The sequence below is a fragment of the Cystoisospora suis genome (assembly GCF_002600585.1).
Source record: "Cystoisospora suis strain Wien I chromosome Unknown contig_1099, whole genome shotgun sequence".
Taxonomy (NCBI): Eukaryota; Apicomplexa; class Conoidasida; order Eucoccidiorida; family Sarcocystidae; genus Cystoisospora; species Cystoisospora suis.
This window is the reverse complement of record NW_027153900.1, coordinates 74841-95623: the sequence shown is the minus strand read 5'-3', so window position 1 is coordinate 95623 and position 20783 is coordinate 74841. Positions and strand designations below refer to the sequence as shown.

The window sequence follows — 20783 nt, the reverse complement described above, 5'->3', positions numbered from 1 at the left end:
GGCCGCAGAACAGCGTCCGCCTCCGCATCTACCCGTGGTCTCCAGTCCCTTTCCTCTTTCAGGCCGCCAGTCCGCCACGTTGGAAGGCACCGTCGAGCAACACTCGACAATCAACGAGCACTGCCTCGGGAAGAACAGTATGTGTGCTGGTACCGCTGAGACTGAACAGAAAATGGAGCTCACGCCCAAAGGAACCGAGGCAATGGAGTCTGTAGCTGAGAGCAAGAGTTCATACTGTTTGAGGGAACGGAATCACCTCCGTAAACTGCGGTTGTTCCGGACTGCTGGGAGACACATGCGGTTCTTCCGCCTGCGTCTGGACCCTTACCTTGTAAGTGCGTCTGTTTGCCCGTCTGTCGTCACAGACTGGGATCTCGACGAGTTATCGCGCCGGTCAAAACGAATGCGAGAATGGCGTTCAGAATGCCAGGGCAGCTCGCAAGGTTCCGGGTGTTCGAAACGGCCCAGGGCTCTCTGTTGCAGACAGTTTGAAGGGCAGAAGCGCGATCTCAAAGAACATGGACCGCGGGGACAGGTTCTACTCTCTTCCGTTGAAGATCATGATGAAACCTTCTGGTCATGTGAAGAGTCAGACAAGAATGCTCCTCCGTGTCTGTTCACAAAGGCCGGCAATTCCTTCGAAAGTAGCAAACCGCTCTCACCGAAGAGATGGGTGGGCAATCAAGAACTCAATCCCGGGAGCAGTACTGACTGTTGAGATCCGGTCCTGCCTCTACTTGTAAACGGAAAAGCGCCTCGGAAGGCAGTCAGCTACACAAAATCACGTGCCACTGATTTGCCCCAAGGACTGGCAGGGGCAGTTTCTCGGTCAAACGGGTGAACTCGACATGGTAGCAGTAAAGCGTCCAGGAAAGTCACCCCCTATGGGTGTCGATCGTCACCGTCAGAAGATACGGCTTTTGCCCTCTTCAGGTATAACAAATGCAGTCTCCAGTGTTGTCTACGCGCCCTCTCTCCGTCGTTGTGTCAGTTCCAAGTTGAGCTCTTTTTTTCCGAAGGTTATACTTCCTTTGATAGACGTTGAGAAAGAAGCGTATCCAGCACGCTGTTCACTGCGTCTCCGTAAGTGAAGTCTCAACTCTTAACCCGTTGCTTACAGACTCCGTTTCCAGCATGGACGGCACCACAGAGAACGCTCCTAATAAGCACAGAAGCGCAGTCGCTCTCTGTTTGAGACCAGGCAAATCAAAACCAATTACCTCGGTCTCCGAGTGAGAGTCTACCCGTTGCCTGGCTGAGGGACAGATAGCTGGCCACTTTCGCAAATACCAATGTGCTTCAGGCAGCTGTGTTCGCCCTCTACACCATGGCGACAGCTTTGACCGGGTTGGCTAAAATCAAGCTTTTCTATTCTTCGATTAAGCGCGTTGTGGATTGATGTGTCGCTTTGGAGATGTGGGTTATCCGACCTGCCGTTATCTGGGGCCTCCGGCTGTTCGAGCCGCGGACATCTATATAGGACTTTTACTCGCACCGGACAAACACGGTAACACAGCAAATACCCTCATCACAGATGTCAATAATTAAGACGGGACCCCGGCGGTAAGGACCTCGCACTGCCCTAAGAACCGCTGCACGGCACAACCTGCTCACCGGCTGCTCTGCAAATACCGGACAAACACTTGATCCGTCACAAGGGTGTATTCGAGCGCGATCACGACTGAGGTTCAGCCTTCCTATGATAAGATCGTCCAGACACGGACTTCATCCCAGTCAAAGCTCTGGTTAGGTGCTCCGCACCTTCGCGGACTTCCGAGAGAAACGGTGACTCCTCGTGGTCGCCTCGACGAAATTGGAATTGTTCACCATGCCGACCTTGGAGTGTATGGGGCCAGTCTAAGGCAACCCTTGACCCAAAAAGCTTCCTTTGCCCTGGCTGTCTACTGCGCTGCCGTCCCGCCCGGAGAAGTTCAAAAAGATGCCGACTCCGCTCTTCCTGCGATGTATCGAGGGGCCCCATACAACCTTCGGAGACAAGTGGCACGTCCCGCGACCGTCCGTAGGCCTGCCGGAAGCCGCATCCTCGTCCTACCCACGACACCTCAGGACGAGCTTCCGGCCGGCTTCGAAGAGAAGACTGAGACAACAACAGGAACCAGGCGCAAGGCTGCTACATAGAGGGCGAATGCGCGGATTCTCTGGAGAAGCTTTCTTCGTACCATCTGCTGGAGCTGTTGCTGCTCCGACTCCTGAAGCAGAAACATCTTGATGAACCGAGACAGAGGCCACGGGTACGCGCGAAAAACCGCACGCAAGCGCTGAAGTATCAACAGTCAAGGGGTAGGTGCCGACCGCCAGGAGACTGCCGATGTGTGAAGTCGGAGATACGTCACAGTGAGGGCAAAAAAAGTCACGGAAGCGCAGCGCCGCTGACACGACTTCACAGCCAACGAACACTGAGACGCAGAGCAAACAGGGCAGTGATGCGACAGACTCGAGGTTTAACCGGTAGTCCCTGATTCAAAGAGAAAACGCACGAAGAGTGGACGCACGCGCACAAGAGACCACGGTGTGAGAATGAATGCAGGAGAGCCACTAACTTGCACAATAAACTACCCAACAGAAGTGGTTCCGCGATGCTGTCGAGAGTACACTTGTGTGGGACTACCCACTGCATGCATGCTCCGGCGGCAACCTCCATACTTGCAGCTACTAGAATGCCTCTCCCGCTTTTTTTTAACGGGGCAAACAATAACTTCAAGCATCCGTCTTTTTCTTCACCCGATTCAAAGAGTGTAGTGCAGTATGAAGTTCCTCTTGTTGTGCGACGGCTGGCATATCTCCAGTGTAGCCCAACATACCCCTGCCACGCTTCCAGTTCGTTGCTAACGCATCTACGTAGTTGCTGTCTTAGCTCGATACCGTCATGCAGACGCGTGACGGGATATAGTCGATGATGCGTCGCCTGGGAGAAGGTGCTCGGCTGGACAGGAGTGTACTCTTACACGGCCTGAGGCAGAGACGGGAAAAACTGAATGTCTAGACCCGTGTCAGCGTGCTGTACTACTGCCTTGCCCTGCTTTCACTCCCGTCGCGTGGCGGTCCGTTCATGGCAAAAGAAGCGACGAAGTAATAGCCGCCCCCCATGTAGCCTCAAGTATCCTTTACTTTGTTTCATATACCATGACTTAGCTGCAGAACGAGTCAAGAGGTAGTTTGTGCGGAGCAGGAGTTGTCTCGCCATGTACTGAAGCTGTGCTTTCTCGCCCTGCTGCAGCAACCACAGATGAGAGTTCATAGTGAAACCACTAACTTGCTTACCTCTACCAGTGGTACTTATTTCGTGTACCAGCCGTTTTCTTCAAGCCATCGGGCCCTGCATTAGAACCGTGAGGCCGCCTCGATGGCGCACCGTCCGATTTGGATGAACGCCGAGGGCCGCCCTCTCAGCTTCTCAAGGCAGTCAGTCCCAGGCTATCTGGTGAACCGTCAGAACCTGTCGTCGGTGGGCGCTATGACGGAATGGAGTTTGTCCAGCATCAGCGACTATCTGCTCTAGCTACCCTTATGGCCGATTCTGGGGAACAACGGGCGACGCCGCCCAGCGCCCAAACCGTAGCAGGCGAGCTGACGGTTCACCAGACGAACATGGTATGTGTTCAATCGGTGTAGCAAGACAAAGTTAGTTTCGCATCTGCTATCCTGTAATCAGTCTCTGTGAAGATGGCGCGCAAAGAATCCACTTCTGTTTCACCCGAGCACTAAAAGCCCTGAGTGTTTTTCTTAATGCTGTCCGCCTGTTTCCGAGGGAACGGGAAACACAGACGCATGTCGTCAAGTGTTTGCCTGGTGTTGAACGATACGCTGGTTCCCCGCGGCACCTGTGCGGCTTGGACAGAGCAGGCCTTCACAAAAAATATATATGAAAAAAATCGGTCACTGACACAACAACCGCACCTCGCCGTGTACACCTGTTAACGCTACGTAGATTTCGGAAGACACATCCGCACCCGCACGGGCAATCACGATACGCTACGGGGATTCAATTCACAGGACGGGAGGCAACCTCCCGAATCCGATATCGCTGCCCGCCCAGATTCTACTGTACTGACAATAAGTCAGGAAGACACACATTCATGATTTGACGAAGGATGGTTACCACTGCCACCGTCCATACGTTTCGCAGGTTCTTCTTTGCCCGGGCTAGAAGCTCCAGTACTGCTGCTGGATTTTTCCCCCCCTGTCGCATGAGTCACAGCTTCCCACAGACGCCTGAGTCCGGGAACGAGCATGTAAAACGGAGCATCGCTAGCAAAAGCAAAACCCGTATATTCTTCTTCCTTTTCAACATTTTGTGGAACGACGTACGCGACTTCCTCTCCAGGAGCCGGAGTAGCCTTCTCCGGTAAGCCACGATATTTCCCTGCCTTGATTTGCTCGGCAACGAGGTTTTCTGCCGTCGGGAATCGAGTGATGGAGAAGCATATGGCTAACCAGAGTGGAGCAAGGGCAAGGAGATTGTTTAAAATGAAGCCCAAGTAATATGAAGAGGTGACATGTGCCATGACAAAAGAACCGACAAGTTTTCCAAAGAACACATCGGTTTTCACCGGAGTTATCGTGTACAAATAGAATCCTAATATGGCTAACAGCAAAAGAATAAGAAAAGCGGCGACCTGGAGTACGGTCCATGTATTCTGAAGACTACTAATCACCAGATATACAGTTGTAATGAACAAGAGTTGTACATACTGGGAATAGGTATGATATCCAATGGTTGGGAAACCTAAATCGACACCATTCCACGGAGTCCATGCCCCCGTCTCCGTCCATGGAACACAGAAGACAAGCACACACGACACCCACAATGAAAAAAGTAGCCAGAGTAGAAGACAATGAAGTCCGTAGGATCTTAAACGCAGAGGTTGTCGTGATCTTTGTAGCCATGAATTGAGAGAGAAGGCAGCAAAATCGATTTTCCAGAAGGTTTTTGGGCAATATCGAAAACAATAGAGTAAAGCACGTCTCATATAGCTGAGTGGCAAGTTTACAAGAAGATCAAGCCAATCACGGAACTCTGATACCCATCTACTTGTACCAAAGGGCCACATATGTGAGGGTAATGCATAATACAAGGGTGGATTGCGTTCTAATATTTCATAAGGTAGTTGTCGATCTAACACAGCATAAAGAATGATGGGGATCCATATAAAAGGGACATTAATCGTCTGTCGAGATCCTTGATTGAATGCACCCACACCACTATTTCCTGAGATGAAATTGAATAAGAACTGCGTTAAACACGTCACAACATTCACGAACACACATAAATAGACAAGCACAGCATTTCTTCTTAATGATTCTCTGCCATGAACAAACAAAAGACGTCTCAACATGCGAAATTCACCGACGGCAAAATCTGCAGATCTCGTCGCTTGTAGACCCTCCTTACCAACAACGCCAACACCCACATCAGCCGCTAGAATCATTGGCACATCATTCGCACCATCACCTATAGCTAACGACGTCCCTCGTGGATTAAAAGCAGAATTCTGTTTCACAAGAAGAGCTTTCTGTTTTGGAGTAACTCGACAGGCTATTAAAGCTGCTGCATGTCGGCATAGACAATAGAATTTGAACTGAAGATAATGATTCTCTACTACCTTCTGTAATGCGGCACCTGTGATGGTAATACAAAACTCAGAATACTCCAGAAAGTTCACCTGTTGTGCAAAACTCCCTCGTCCTTTTCCCCCTCCTTCTTTTCCTCTTGTCGATGCTTCTCTCCTATCTGTTCTACTCGAGGAAGATGAGAAGCTTCTTCCTTCTTCTCGATCTCCTTTCTCATTCATATCACTCTCCTCCTGTTCATTTCTTTCTCCTCTTCTAGTTGGCATATCATTCTCAACATCTTCTCCCATATCACTCGCACCAGGCGTCCCCTTCTTCCCCCCAGTTCCTCCTCCTCCACCGTAGACGCCCGACAAAGAATCACCTGCTCCGAGTTCTGCAGCTAAGGCATTCTTTTCGATAACGCGATTAGCCTTCACAAACGTCGAGTCAACTTTCTTACGTACCAGTGGCAAGACAGGCAAGATACTATTACGAAGACGTGAACGCCGCTCTACGTAGGCCTCTTTGATTTGCTGAAGAAGAAAGACACATAGACACGTAGACGAAAAGCAAACAAAAGGACTGGAGAAAGTTAAACACAGAATGTCTCCACATGACTCTCATTGGATGGATTCTGTATGGATATGAGCTACTACGGCCTTCAGACAGAACAAACGCAATGTGCATGTACGACCCGTTTCTCTCTCGGGAAACTGCGCGACAACGTCCCGCGACTAGGCACACATAGAGATGATACATAGATAAAAAGCAATACACAAAGAGATAGATACATAGAATATCGAAAGAAGGACTAAAGAAAAACACATGGAAAGGTTAGAGAGGTGGACACAACGTGGGGTATATCTATCTGTCTACCGATCTACACTGAAGATAGATATACCGTTGCCCATACACGATTTACACCATTGGTTCATACACCATTCGGGAAACGAGTGATTGATGCATAGCTACGGGTCCCTCTCTCTACGCCCTGGGTGAGGTACTAACAAGAGAGGCCATGCGGCGGAACATACAGAGACAGTGACCCACACTATGTTGGTACGACGTCACTCCCGAAATCTCTAGATTGTGTGGAGATAGCTAGCTAACACTGCTGTTATGTATTGAAGCACGACGGAGGAGACAAAAGATAAGAGATCTCTCCAGTTTTCATGCTGATAGTAGTAGCAGTAGGAAGACACTCACTCTAGAGCCCACTACAAGTAAGCATGTAAGAGAAAAGAACTACAGGGTCACGGAGATACAGGTACAGACATCCATACATGTATTCTTACATACATCCACACGTATTTCTCTACAGTAGAAAAAACGTAGGCCTTCCACGGCAAGTGACCTTCCAACTCTATCTTGTCAAGCGGGTATCGAAGCATACATCCACATCTATCCATACGACCATTCGCACCGCACCGAGAGAGAGATCTATACATGTATGAGAAAGCGCTACATCAAGCTGATCACAAGGAGTAGTGCAAATGAACGAAAGAGGCTCTCCTTCTTGAGGTACCTTTTCAAGATCTTCTCGCGTTATAATCGGGACACCTTCAGGCACAGACCCTCTTGATCTTCGAGGTGAACTACTGATACATCTTCTCTCTCCTAACTCCGCTGGTAAAGGAACATCTAAAGAAGACTTATGCGTTGTCGTACTAAGAAGAGAGGCATGACTATCTGTGTTATGAGGGCGAGGATGATAGAGAAGCTGTCCTCCTCCTGGTCTTCCTGTCTTTGGAATCTCTAGTGAACACCCACCGAGACCACCACTTCCTTCTCCTTTGATATAATGGTAAGAAAAAGAGTTGCTCTCTTCTCCATTCAATGCGACTTCCCCCTGGCGGGGGGGCTGGTCGCGAAGAAGAGAATGAGAGTGACGACGTCCTCCTGGAAGAAATTCTGTTTCTCTTTTACTTTTCCTATGTGAAAAAGGTTGCGACAAAGAAGCATGATGACAAGGGGGGAGCTGTCCCCTCGGTGTATTGTCTACTAGAATACTCGAAGGTGGCACCACGTTAACAACACAAGGTCCAGATGAGACCGAATGCTTCAAAGGAAGAACAGGAGGAGAAGGAGATGGGGGATATGGGTGAGATGATGGATCACCACCCGATTGAGAAGGGCCATACACAGATCTAGGTGTACTTGCAGCTTCATCTGTAACTGTAATACGAATAGATGAATCACGTAAAACAAGAGGGGGTGGTAAGTCTTCACTCCTCTTTCTTTCCTGGCTTCTTTCGTCATCTGTTTCTCCTTCTTCTTCTCTTCCACGATCTCTCTCTCTTCGACCTAGCCCATATGGACGATCTCCACCCGCCTGACGTTCTTCGTCACTTGCATGTTCTTCCAGCTGGCGCATCTGCTCTTCCAGAAGTTGTTGTAACTAAACAAAAGAAAAAGAAAAAATGTATAGAAACAGAAGAAAAAGAAATGTGAAACGACGAAGAAGAACAGGAAGAAAGAAACTTCTCTCAAGACGAAGAGCGCACCGAGAGAAAATGAAAGAGAACGAAGAAAAGAAGGAAAGAAAGAAAGGTGGAAACAGAAGAAGACTTGGCATCCAAGATGGATAGATAAAGAGGACGACTCCGTGTATTTCAAGAGCCACTCAATGTGTGACTTCATGAACGTTAAGAAAATTCAGAGCAGACTGTACATACACCGCACAGGCACACCACTGCAAATCTTCGCACGTACGTATGTAGGGAGTTGTATATGAATCTATATATTTGCATCGTCTCTGAAGGACATGTGCATACAGATGGATATATATGTGTGTACATACATAAGGACCCTTCTCCATATGCTTCATGGGGACTTCGCTGTTTTTCACTCGAATCACTAATCAAACTATCTACTGCCCTGTACCCCACACATATACATATATGCATGTATATAAATACGCATAGGCATTATGTATAGCAGAGAGATCCACAGAAAGCATCTGTTTTCTAGTGCAGCTGAAGAGAAGATGATTCATGTGGAACAATGAAGACCTAACCGGCAATTTGGAGAGACTGACGAACGAGAAGAGCGAAAGAATCTCATCCAAACACCCGCTTTCTATACAAGTACAGAATACAATTTTTAACGGACAGCTTGCGCGCTACGTACGGACTCACACCCGGACTTCTGTTGATCAGCAGGGATATCTAGATATGAAATAAGTCGGGACAGATTGAAAAAGAGAAGGAAAGAGGAGAGTGATGAAATCCTCCCCAATGCAGGTCCACTGAACTTGACTTGCATGCACGGAAGGGAGAGATTTCTCGGGTGGATGAAATCTCTTCTTCTCCTACATGCCTGTTCACACACACATCCCTTCCTACATCCTAAAGACGTCTGACTGCCTTCCAGTCAGCCAACATCATCCCCAGACGATTATTCAAGACAAAGAAAGAAAGAGAGAGGAAAGACCTGCACTCCTTGAGCTGGGCATCTTCTTTACCTGAACATCTTCAGCGGGCGAGAGACCCAATTCTTTCCAAGCGATTTCATCCCACCATATACTTCCGCTTCTTTTTCTTGATCTCGATCTTCTTCCTCGACAAAAGAACGGGGCACACATCGTCTTGTCCTTTCCCCCTGTTTCTCCTCCTCCTCCTCCGCCTGCTTTTTTATCTCTACGAGGCCGACGACGACTACGCCTGCCGATAAGTCTTCCCACGTTGCAGTTGCCTTGATGTCTTTCGATTTGGTCGCAGACATCTTGGCTCGTCTCTCCGTCAATAATCGCGTTGTAACAGTTCTGATGAAGGAGATTTGTCGAATAGCCAATGTTGATCGCTGTCTCCAGTTTATCTCCTGTTAACACCCATAAGGCTATACCCGCATCTTTCATATCTTTGATGACCTGAAGAAGCCATACAGATGAAAAGGAAAGAAAGAAAGAAAGAAAGAACGAAGAAAAGATAAAAAAGAGAGAAAGAAAAGATGTCTTCTGTGCTATGATCTTCATGGAGAAACACAGGAGGAGAGATATGGCAGGATATGTAGATAAATGAGTAGAGACATGCGAAGAGATACATACATAGATACATAGACACATACCTAGATACAAATATACATGTATAGATACACACATCTTCATACATCATCGATACATCTGGTTCATTCAAGTGCAGGCAGTGCAAAGGAAGCAGAGACAACATGAACCTAGTGAAGAATGAAAAGCAAAGCCAAGGACAGAAAAAAAGAAGACCATTCAGTTGAGAGGATAATAGCTGAATATCGAGACATCTGGAAGGAAGCTCTCCGGTCTGGCTCGACGAGAAGACAAGTGCACTGCATGCAGAAATCTCACACCGTCTACACGCTCCCTGCCTCCCTCGACAACGACGACAGCACCCAGCATACATCTATGTAACACTTAGAGAAGAATAGATAACAACGCATGTGTAGATCATGATGAGAAGAACGATGCAAAACAAATGAACAGGGGACACTCCTCCTATACTATGCTAATACACACCACGCGAAAAGAGCGATCAGTCTCCCTCACAACGTACCATTCTCTTCTACTTTACTACTGTACAAACTTCAGCCATCTTGAGCTATCTAGCTACCGGTCTTCAATCTATCTTTCCGTCTACCTTTGATCTATGCAGATATCTATCTATCTCTGTATCTACCTGCTGTCTTTATCTATCTATCTATGTTGCTTCTCCCTCCCTTCCATTCAGGAGCTCACTCTCTAAACCTCCAAGAATCCCCGACTGTCTCCCCAACGATATAGAAATTGAACCAACACTTGCAAGAAAACGAGGAAGAAGAAGCAGACGACCTGATTCTGGACCTAACTGAAAAAAGAGACAGATATTTGTGTAGAAAGAAAGAAATCTTTCTCGCAATGAATGAATGATGACTTACATCTTCTACTTCATCTTGAAGTTTATCTTCAATCCCCGTACACCCAACAATAATGAGGTTAACCTCGACAGAGCAGACAGCTTCTCTCACAGCCTCATCCTGATCTGCGCCGTCTCCTATTAGCTGCTGAGCTTGTACGAAGGCACGATGGAATGCATTGTATTCAGCCTCTTCTAAAATGCGATACCCCATGACTAAAGTACGCAAACCAGAAGATGAAAAGTCTCTCAGCTGAGCCTCTATCGCATCAAGCTGCTGGTCTTGACCTGACGCGGCGACCTGTAAGACATAGATACATGTTCATACATATACACACATGCATAGATACAAATACATATTCATACCTATATACATGCACACGTACATACATTCATATTGATGCCTCATACCGTCATACTCATACAGAAAACCCCTCTCTTCCAGGCAAACTAGCAAGCCTTCAGTCGCCCTTATCTATCTATCTGTCTATCTATAGGATGATAGATATGTCAGATAGTAGCATTGAAGACAGGAGGAGCGAAGAAGAGACGAAAGAAGAGGAGAGAAAAAGAGAGGATACAAAAGAGAGAAACCCCGACAGAGACAGAATGACGGGTAAAGGCGGCCTCGACCTACAAATGAAAGAAGAAGAGCGATGCAGTGAAGAAGAGGAAAATAGTTGGAGAAGATTGCTAAGTAGAACGAGAGAAAAAGCACCACAACCAGGACGCTTCAGGTTTAGGTGATCGAAAGTTTCTAAAACAAAGTGAGCCAAAGAAGAAGAAAAGAAAACGAGACGAGACAGAACAGAAACAGGACGAGACCGTCGTGTTGACCTTTGTCTGACCATGTGTTTCTAGCTAGACAAGAAAGAAGAGAGAACAAAAAGAAGAGGAAAAAATACAGATGAAGAAAAAAGGCGATGAAGAAAAGAAAAGAAGATCTCGTCATTCTCTCTCTCTCCTTTTCTCTCTCTCTGTGAAGCCTTTATCTTTCAGTTGTTGTACTGACCTGCATCATGGACGTATCTGCGCCCTTTGTGAGAAGGAGAATCTGTCCGGTGTATGGACACCTTGTAATAACAGACATCCGTTTTCGCACGAAATCGAACTCTAAAACATCTAGAAGTCCATAAGTGATCACAGGAACTGCGTCGTCTTCATCATGAAAGCAAGAAGATGAAAACGTCTGGGTATATCCCTTCTCTCCATCTCCATTTGTAAGTTGATTCTCCGTATGATTGCAACTACCTTTCTTGTCTTGTTCTTGTCCCTTATCATCCTTCTCAGGTGTATGTACACCTGCCCCCACTACTACTACTGCTCCTGCATCGGAACCGGGGAGAACCGGAAGAACACTAGAATTAAGAGCATCTCCCCCTCCTGCAGTTGTTCTTTTGTCTGGTCTTTGAGGATGACTCTTGGAATTCTTTGGTAGAAAACAACGACGAACAGCATTAGCTTGAGAAGGAGTTAAAAAGACTTCAGAAATGATTGTGGATGTGAAGTTCACTTCAACTTCAAGAAGACTAGGTCTTGAAGAGAATTCGAGTCCGAGATAACGAGCTGTCGACACAAGAGCTAATTCATCTGGAGATGCTGCATCGTAATGATATTCATTCCTTTCCTTCTCATTATAGTTTCGGAAGAAGAGGCCTGACGCTTGATCTCTCCATTTCTTTGTTGGTCTAAATAGCGTTGAACCTGCTTTCAACCTCTTCTTCTCTGACCCATCTTCTTCCGCTTCTTTCTTCCTATTTGCTGTCTCGTCTCTTCCTTCGTCATTCTTCCTCATGTTGCTGATCTGTCCATTCATAACAACTCCATCTTTTTCCTTCTCATCTTTCTCAGCTTCATAGAGATTCTTCATCTCCTCCTCTACATCATCTTTCGTCTTCTTCTCGTCGTTGCGACTTGCTTGAAGAAACGTAGGGGTTGCCAGGAGCCTCTTCCTCCCCGCCTTCTCGTCATCCACCTTTCCTCTTCGGTTACTACAAAACCTAGACCAACACAAGAGACTCTGCCCTCTCTTCAAAAACGAGACCTTCTCCTCTTGGTCCCCTTTCTCTCTTCCTCTCATTCTCCTTTCTCCTCCGCTAAATACCTTATGACTTGTGTCGTCATTCCTCTTCATCTTCTTCTTCTTCGCGTTCGTTTGTCTTTGCTTCCCAAGATCGTCTACCGTACTATCTCCGTCTTCTCCGTCTTCCTCCGTAGTCAGAGAACCAGCAGAAGAAGAAGAGCGAACTAAGACTGTATGACATAAGCCTAGGACAAGAAGAAAATAGCCAAAGCGAGTTCTCGCTTCAGGGTTGAGATTCTCAAGAAAACTGGCGATCTCGTCTCGATTCAAGCTCACATAGGGACCTGAGTCCTGGCATAGAAAGAAGTGCTTCTTCTTTTCCCTCATAGGAAGAAAAGAGGGTGTGTTTTCAAAAGGCAACTCACCAGCCGCACTGCCTGAGGTCGCTGACTCCTGATAGCCGCAGCACGAAGAAGAGAAAACAGAATCTTCCCCCTCTATGGCAGTCTTTGAGGCAGAAGCTGAACGAAAACGTTCTGTACCTGTTCGTAACTGAAGCAAGAGAAGAGAAGAAAGACAACACGTGAACGATAAGATAAAGAGGCGAGACAGACAAAAAAAAGACAGGAGAAAGAAGAGAAAACAGGAGACGCCCGAAAGATGGAGAGATAGATCGAAAGAGAGATAAAGAATGAGAGGGACGGTGGTAGGGGTACGCTGGAGGAAAGGGAGACCCTGACTGATATGTGAGAAGGAGGTGTAATTAAAAACGAATCACGTGGAGGGATGTCGGCTAAGAAAGCAAGTGTACATACACCCGAGAAACCGGGTAAGAGTCATAATGGTAGTAGTAGTAGTGACACAACGGACACAACGCGCACTTAGCTGAAAACGTAGAAAGTAAAAAGGATTCCCGAGGTTATCCAAACTCTAATGAAAGAAAGGAGGTATCGTGGCGTGTATCGAGAGTGGGGGGCATAAATATACACATATATATATATACATATACCATGAAGAAAGAACTCTTACATTTGCATACATCTACACAGAGACTGACGAGAAGCCCTCCGTCTACCTCTACTACTACTAGAAGACAAGACAGAAACCCCCCACCACGAGCCGGTTCACTCTTCTCCCCGTTACCAGATGATTTATCCATGAGCTCAAGTTGTCTGGTCTTTCTCTTTCTCTCCGCCACCGACTCCTGTTCCTTTCTATCTTATCAGACCTTTATATGAATCTATCATTCTCTAGCTAGCATCTTCTTCTTGTTCTATTGAGCTGTATGTAGATACGTAGAAGATCTATGGAGATGGAAGGTAGATAAATTATCATACATGAGGGGGTGATTCTTCTTTTCGTCTCGTACCTGATGAAGAGAAGCACGATGGTCTGCATCTCGAGTGACAGCATCAGACTTTGTTCTACACCATTCATCTAGACCGAACTCATTTGTCGTTCCTAGGCCTATACACTGCAGCTGCATCACATTCTTTGTTAACGTCCCTGTCTTATCCGAATAGATGTGTGTGATACTCCCCATCTCTTCTACCAGCTGAATGCCAACAAACAAACACACCATAGACACAGAAACGCACAAAGAGAATAAAAGAGAGACAGGGAGACAGATATGTAGGGAAAAAGAAGAAAGAGAGAGAAGAAGGCGAAAGAGGAAGTGAAGTTCTATCATTGAGGAAACAAGGAGATGGGATTTCGGAGGGTTATGGGAGTAGAATGAATGATAGACAGCCTTAGTGTGAGTGTGAGGGAAAGAAGACGAGGAAGACCAAGGCACTGAAGATATTGATGTGTTCTACTCCTAATGCGATTGAGCTGACGAAGAAAAGAAGAGCGAGAATCCAGAAACACCGGAAGGAAGACATAGGCTCGGATACGACCTGTAAATGTGTCTATACATGGTGTAAACGCTCCGTATCTAGGTAGCTATACACACGATCGTGATGCTACTAATACACGTCTATATCTGTCTTCATATTCAACCTCCTACTACCCTCCTTTTGTGTTTTCACACATATCTCACTCCCTCTCTTTCACACTTTAAAGGAGAGTTCAAGAAAGAACCTTCACATGACACTTTCTATCTACATCATCACCACTGCCATTTCACCCTTCATCTTGACTCTTGAACTGTTTTTCTTCTTTTTGTCTCCACTGAAGAAGAGGAACAAGAAGAAGATGAACTCACTTACATGACTAGCATGACTACTTGATCGAACTTGATTCTCAGGGGAGACTAGAAGACGATCAAAATAGATGAAGAGGCCATGCAACATCCTTGATAACTCCCATAGCATATAGAGATCCATAGGAACAAAGCCTGACATATGAAGAAAGCTTGTTCCAAAGTTCACTGCGAAGTAGTAGGCAGAGCCTTTATCTTCGTCAAAATCAAGATAGTAGGAGTTATACCCCGTCACTTCTAGCCATGGAATGCCGTAGGCACAAAGAATGATAACGGAAAGAACTTGAATAATTACAAGAAGGATAACATGATTATTATAGATCTTCTCTAATCGAGACCACTTCTGCCGAGCTTCTACGCTGCCGTTCTTCATCAAGCGTGTATGGTGACCTGAGAAGGAAAGACAGAAACAGAGGAAACAAAGAAAGAAAAGAAGAAAGATAGAGATGCATACATGGATAGATAAAGGAAGATACAGATACATAAGCAAAAGAGAGAGAGAGAGACGATATGGGCATCACAATGATATGAACTTCAATGGAAGGAAAAGACCGATACTCTCTTGAGAAGAAAAAGAAGGATCAGAGGAAGAGGAGTTCGAAGAGAAAAGAACGAGGAAGTCTTGTTGGGACATGAAAAGGAAGACATGCATGAAGAAGAAAAAGAAACAGAGATGAATTTCTATGAGAGATCTATCATCTATCTATCTATCTATGTACCTGTCTCCCAATCTAATATCTGTCTATATGTGTATCATCTATATGTCTAACTACAACACAATAAGAGATGGATGGTCGAAAACGATACGAAGTCAGGTGAAGATGAGACTGAGAAAGAAAGCAGCCGTAATAGATACTTGCCTGATGCAAAACACTCAGCAGACAAGAAGTCCAGAGCCTATGAGATGAATTCACAGGCTAAGACACAATCAAAACTACTACATTCCTCTCTCTATATATATATATAAACTGATACCCCCTCAACAATCATACATATACATGTAGATACACATACATCTCCTGGTGTATGTGACCGAGGAAAGAGAACAAGAAGGGGAGATCACTCCAAATGTCAAAGAAGGTCTTCTTTGATAAGGACGGACAGGACTCACCGCAGTAGACAACAAGGCCATAGACCCATTGGGTTTCAACGACAGATGTCCCCCGTAGAAGAAGCTGTTTGTAACTTAAGGGAATCTCTTCTCTAGGTTCATCAGGCGCAACATAACTACTACTACTACTGCTATTGCTAGTTCTCCTGCATCCATTCTGATCCTTCGTTCCTTCTCCATCTTGACTCTTCTGTTGTTGTGGTTGTCTTCCTCTCCCTCTTTCCCCTCTACTGTCTCTTCTTCTCTTATCTTCTCCACATGATTTCTGTCCCTCTTCTTCTTGCCCTTTCCAGTCTCCTCCATCCCTACCTTCACCGCTTTCATGATCATCCTCAATCACATTCCTTTGACCTACCTCATCCTCCTTGTCCTCCTCCTCCTTGCTCTTCTCTTGATGATAGTAGAGAGGGGGGACGAGAATCTTTCCAGTGAACTTGGTTAGATCATCATTAGGAGGTTCGCATATGACTTCAATTTTCGTCGTTCCCGCCTCCTGATCATTTCGAAAGTATTGAAGAACTTGGGGTATAGCAAACTTGGATTTCACATTGGATTCTCCATCGACATTCTTTGTCTCTACACTACAGATGCCGAACTCATGTGAGCAGTTTAGGAGGACTAGATCCGCGGGAAAGTATTCTCCTGCCGTCACTTTAACAACATCTCCAGGGACGACGTCTTTCCACTTCTTCTCTTTCAGAACGCCCTTCTCAAAGACATGGATGAGCGCCCCATTCTCGCGTTTATCCGAACGGTGTCTTCCAAGGTCCTCAAAGAATTCTTTGATGATGGAAATCCCGAAAATGATTCCCACCGACACAAGTTTCACAGGGACCCCCCCTGTTGGCGAGATTTCACGAACCATCTGGAGAAAGGCACATAAGAGAAAGTAACAGTTACTTAAACGTTCAACTTGATACAAAAGCACTAAGGGAAGAAAAGACCATACCGAATACTTCGCTGTACGTACACCGTTGCCTTTCCCTCGATGACCTTCCAAAAACGATACACGGGTGTCTTCATAATCTCCTGATGGATTATAGAAGCGACTCCCCTCGATCTCTCCTCCTTCGCACCCTCGTTCTCTTCTTGAGAGAAAAGTTCCTTTGCTTAACAAATGATGAAGAGAAAACACTTTCTTCTTCTTCTTGGAAGGAAAAGACGCAGAACAAGGAGGAGAAGGCAAGGTGTGTTTAGTCACCTCGTCATCCTCACCATTTTGATCATCTTCTTCATGATTGCTGTTCTTTTCTTCCTTCTTCTTTTCCTCGCCCGTGTGTGAAGGTTTCTCAGGGGAGAAAGACGAGGAAGAATGGCGATCAGTCGTTCCGCTAAGAAGACGGGGAGGAGAAGGACGCGATGGAGAAGGGTATGACTCTTGTCTAGTTACCGATGGGAGAGGACTTTCCAGATGAACTTCATCATGAAAGGATTGAGCTACAGGATGAGATAGCATTGTATCTCTTTCTCCTCCACCACCTTCTTCTCTTCCTCCGCATTCTATCACTCCTGTTTCTTTCATACTTTGATGAAAGAAAGACGAAGACGAATGGCAACCTCCACGACGGTCACAAGATGAAATCTCTTCATCTTTTCCATCCTTCTTCTTGTGATGCTCATCGAGAGGAATCACAGAAGACCCTGCAGGGGAGAGAAGATAATTCTTGTTCTCCTCTTCTTCCTCTAGTCTTTTTTTCCTATCAGGATCTGAAGAAGAAAGACGGACTGGGATAGGAGACATCACACCATTGTCATTAAGTGTAGATACACCCAAGAAAGAAGGATGATGAGACTGATGATGAAAACGTGATGATGCTTTTCTTTCTTCTCCTCCACCTCCTCCCCCAGCTCCCCTTCGAAGCACCCCACGTGCAAGCGCTGCATCGGTTTGGGCATCATAGTTCGATACAACATAAATCGATTTCGCTTTCTTCTGCTGTCTTTTGTCATACCACGCCTTTACAAACTCGTAGGCGGTTATCATTGTGGAGACAAAAATACAAAAAAAGGTCCTTCGCAGGAGGAAAAAAAAAAACGCAGAAGACCAAAGACTCACATATATGTATAGCATGCGAAGATGTATCTACATATATATACATATGTATATGTTTGCGGACGTGGCTAGATATACGCGTGCGTATACGGGTATATATATACATATATATACATATGTATATGTGGGTGTATGGAGATACTATAAAAGTACGCAACGTGCTTATATATGTATATATATATATATATAGATACGTGTATGTATATATATATATATCTACATGTATATACATATATGTAGATTTATGTATATATATATATATCTACATGTATATACATATATGTAGATATATAGATATGTCTATATGTATAGACATATATATATATCTATATATCTACATACAAATCAAAGAGTGAAAAAAGTGGAAAAGGAATGATGTAAAAAAGAGCGGCGCCAGGAAACGAAAAGACGGTGACCTCTGCAAATGAGGGTAAAAATAGGTTGATAAGCAAAAAAGTTGAAAGGATGTACGTACACCCGAAACCATAGGAAAGCAAAGATATTCTTGACCCGCCGCAATCCCTACAAAGGAAGACACCTGTATACTTCGTGAACCAAGGTATGGAAGGAGTTGTACAAAAAAGGATAGACTAAACCGGGTTGGGGGAAACGCCACAAAGCCCGGAAAAAATACACCATGCTATACTTAGAGGGGACAGAATGAGACTCCTCTGTTGCACTACTGAGTCCTGCGTAATACAAAAAGCCATAGGCGGGGGACCCTCATGAAGCTGACATACGTCTACCTATATACAGAATTCGGTGAAGAGCTGTATGTACAGCGCGGTCATGTGGCTTGTTGCTTGTGATCAGCTGAACACCGATAGAAAAAAACAGCGAAAGCCTTCAGTTTTGCGGGTCTACATAGTCGCTCTAGTATGTTTGTTTGCACGCAGGCGGGGCACGCCGTGGCTGCCGGTCATATCAGGCGAGCCGAGGAGAGCCTCGCCGGAAAGGAAAGAGACAGAGGAAGGAGAGGGAAGAAAGAAGGCAAGATAACGGAAGAACGAAGAAAGGAAGAAAGAGAGGGCGGGAAATTTAAACTTGCATACGTTCTCGGAAATGAACGGAGTAGCCAGACTTTGCTATGCCACCCAGGAGAACACAGAGACGACGAAGAAAAAAACCTGTGACTCCGTCTCTTTCTGATATCAGCCGACTTTATCATCTTTCGAAAAAGCGCACGCAAAGATGAAACTTGGTAAGTCGTCGTGTGGCTTGGCGGACTCCTTGTTCTGCCCGACATTCATCCGAAAGCCGTTGAGGGAGCTGCACTCCCTTCTCCCTCGCCCGGTACGTGGCAGGGTGGGCTCGCGATAGAAGCGAAGTTTTCCTAGAAGGAGGGTTTTCCAGAAGGACTTCTGAAAACCTCGGTCTCAACCTTCCAAAGGGCATCCCGGTGAAGTGGCGGGGCTTGCTCTTTCCGGATCCGTTGCTTGACTAACCAACAGCTATGATCGTGAATTCCGAAGAATAACAAAGCATCACTCGAAGTTAGAAAAGAGATGCGCACATGAAAGGAAAAACTCGCGTGGCACCGGCATACTTGAACAACAAGGAGCTTCGTCACACTTCATTCCTTGAATACACCATGGGATGGAGAGACAGCTACTTCCCCGTGAGTGAAGCCATCGACCCGAACCTACAGCGTACTGCTCGAGGGTTAAAGAGTGTGTCGAAAAGACCCAGCAGTTTCGCTGCTCTCTGCTAATGGGAAAAGCGGCCGGTCTTCTCTAAATGAATTATCATTGATCTGACTCCTCTCCCTGCTGCATAGAAAACGAGAGAAAGGTGAGTTGTCGCAACACGACTCCGTATTGCTCCGCCTTGGCTCCTGAAGGACACCACCCCGCCTCTCTTGGCAGCAACCGGCGGCGCCCAGGAGGGAACCTCTTTAGTCATCGTTGGGGAGTTTTGTCCGGTGTTGGTCTGGCAGGACGGGGGCCGGCTTCGACACACATAAACTACGTTGGAAAGTAGACAGCTGCTCATCAGCATTGTCCACGACTACCATGGTTCCAGCATCGTTTGCAACTTGAGCGAATGTGAAGAGAGTTTGCAGCAAGCGGTTTTTTACATCACAGTCACTTCGACTTTCTTAGATAGCGCTCCATCATCCGAGAAGCTACATCCATTTCTGGAGAACGCGATGTTATTCTGGCGCATGTGTCCGTGTGAGCACGCTTGTTCTGCAGTAAAAAAGTCAACGGTGCAGGTCGCTTTATCTCCGTTTCTCGAGCACGGGCATGTTCTTTCTACTTGCGGGTCCGTCGCCTTTTACTGTCTGGAGCCCCCTTGTATACTTAGAAGTATTCCTGGCATCCAAGCAAGCATGCAGGCTTCTGTATCTTCCATTCTTCCCAGTTGGCTCAGACACGGGCGCGAGTGTGTAGCTTCCAACACTTAACGACACGTGAAGCCGTCGCTCCGGCCGCGGCATGAAAGCGAGTGGTGACCACTTTCAACTCTGATAATCGGTGAGAAGCAGTGTGTTCCCCTCATTCCAGGAGCCCCTGCCGTACCTACCGGAGCAACCGTAATGTTTCCCAACCTGAAGATACTGCAGAAAGAAAAGCGTTGTGGCGGCGAGGGAGCTACTCCTAGAAGGGGGGCATTCCGAGTGACGGTTCGGGACAGGGCGGACAGCTGCATTTCCGTGCTTGGTTCTCAATATCTGCGACGCCAGCGGCTGGCCCCGAAGAGCACCCGCATACCGTGGCCTTCGCGAATAGTACTTCCCGTTGGCAGGGCCCTTACAAGAGTTTTGAGTCCTAGTGTGGACGCGTCTTTTCTCTACGAAGGAATTTTTGGTATGTCGTAAGAGGAGAGAACCGAACACTCCTCTACTTGGGGTGGCAACTCGCGCTGCTATCCTCTATGCCGTTGCTGCGCATGGCTCTAACAGTGCGCGGCAGGACGGGATGTTACGGTGCACAAAAACACTCGAGGACTCGGGC

General features: G+C 46.4%; 3 protein-coding genes across 3 annotated transcripts; all 3 read right to left on the bottom strand.

The window, feature by feature from the left end:
- Positions 1-1556: 1556 nt before the first annotated feature.
- CSUI_002669 (uncharacterized protein) lies at positions 1557-2575 on the bottom strand. Its single transcript, XM_068062868.1, has one exon. It carries the CDS (start codon positions 1979-1981, stop codon positions 1676-1678), a length of 306 nt encoding a protein of 101 aa, XP_067925165.1. The 5' UTR covers positions 1982-2575; the 3' UTR covers positions 1557-1675.
- Positions 2576-3513: 938 nt separating this feature from the next.
- Positions 3514-17888, bottom strand: CSUI_002668 (proton atpase). Its single transcript, XM_068062867.1, has 8 exons — positions 15774-17888; positions 14670-15052; positions 13829-14014; positions 11449-13011; positions 10459-10737; positions 9038-9442; positions 7100-7972; positions 3514-6107 (listed from the first exon to the last, which is right to left on the bottom strand). Exons 1-8 carry the CDS (start codon positions 17842-17844, stop codon positions 4080-4082), a joined length of 7788 nt encoding a protein of 2595 aa, XP_067925164.1. The 5' UTR covers positions 17845-17888; the 3' UTR covers positions 3514-4079.
- A 276-nt stretch (positions 17889-18164) lies between these two features.
- On the bottom strand, positions 18165-19611 carry CSUI_002667 (uncharacterized protein). Its single transcript, XM_068062866.1, has one exon. It carries the CDS (start codon positions 19070-19072, stop codon positions 18746-18748), a length of 327 nt encoding a protein of 108 aa, XP_067925163.1. The 5' UTR covers positions 19073-19611; the 3' UTR covers positions 18165-18745.
- Between the last annotated feature and the right edge of the window lie 1172 nt (positions 19612-20783).

What these genes read in the sequence shown, in the direction of transcription:
- CSUI_002669 (XM_068062868.1), bottom strand. Translation starts at nt 1,981, where the DNA reads ATGGGGCCCCTCGATACATCGCAGGAAGAGCGGAGTCGGCATCTTTTT.
- CSUI_002668 (XM_068062867.1), bottom strand. Translation starts at nt 17,844, where the DNA reads ATGCTATACATATATGTGAGTCTTTGGTCTTCTGCGTTTTTTTTTTTC. An exon ending in ATCGTGCTTCTCTTCATCAG is followed by an intron (nt 13,012 to 13,828) that starts GTACGAGACGAA and finishes CTCTTGCTTCAG; the next exon opens with TTACGAACAGGTACAGAACG. An exon ending in CGCGAGAAGATCTTGAAAAG is followed by an intron (nt 6,108 to 7,099) that starts GTACCTCAAGAA and finishes TTTCTTCTTCAG; the next exon opens with CAAATCAAAGAGGCCTACGT.
- CSUI_002667 (XM_068062866.1), bottom strand. Translation starts at nt 19,072, where the DNA reads ATGTCGGGCAGAACAAGGAGTCCGCCAAGCCACACGACGACTTACCAA.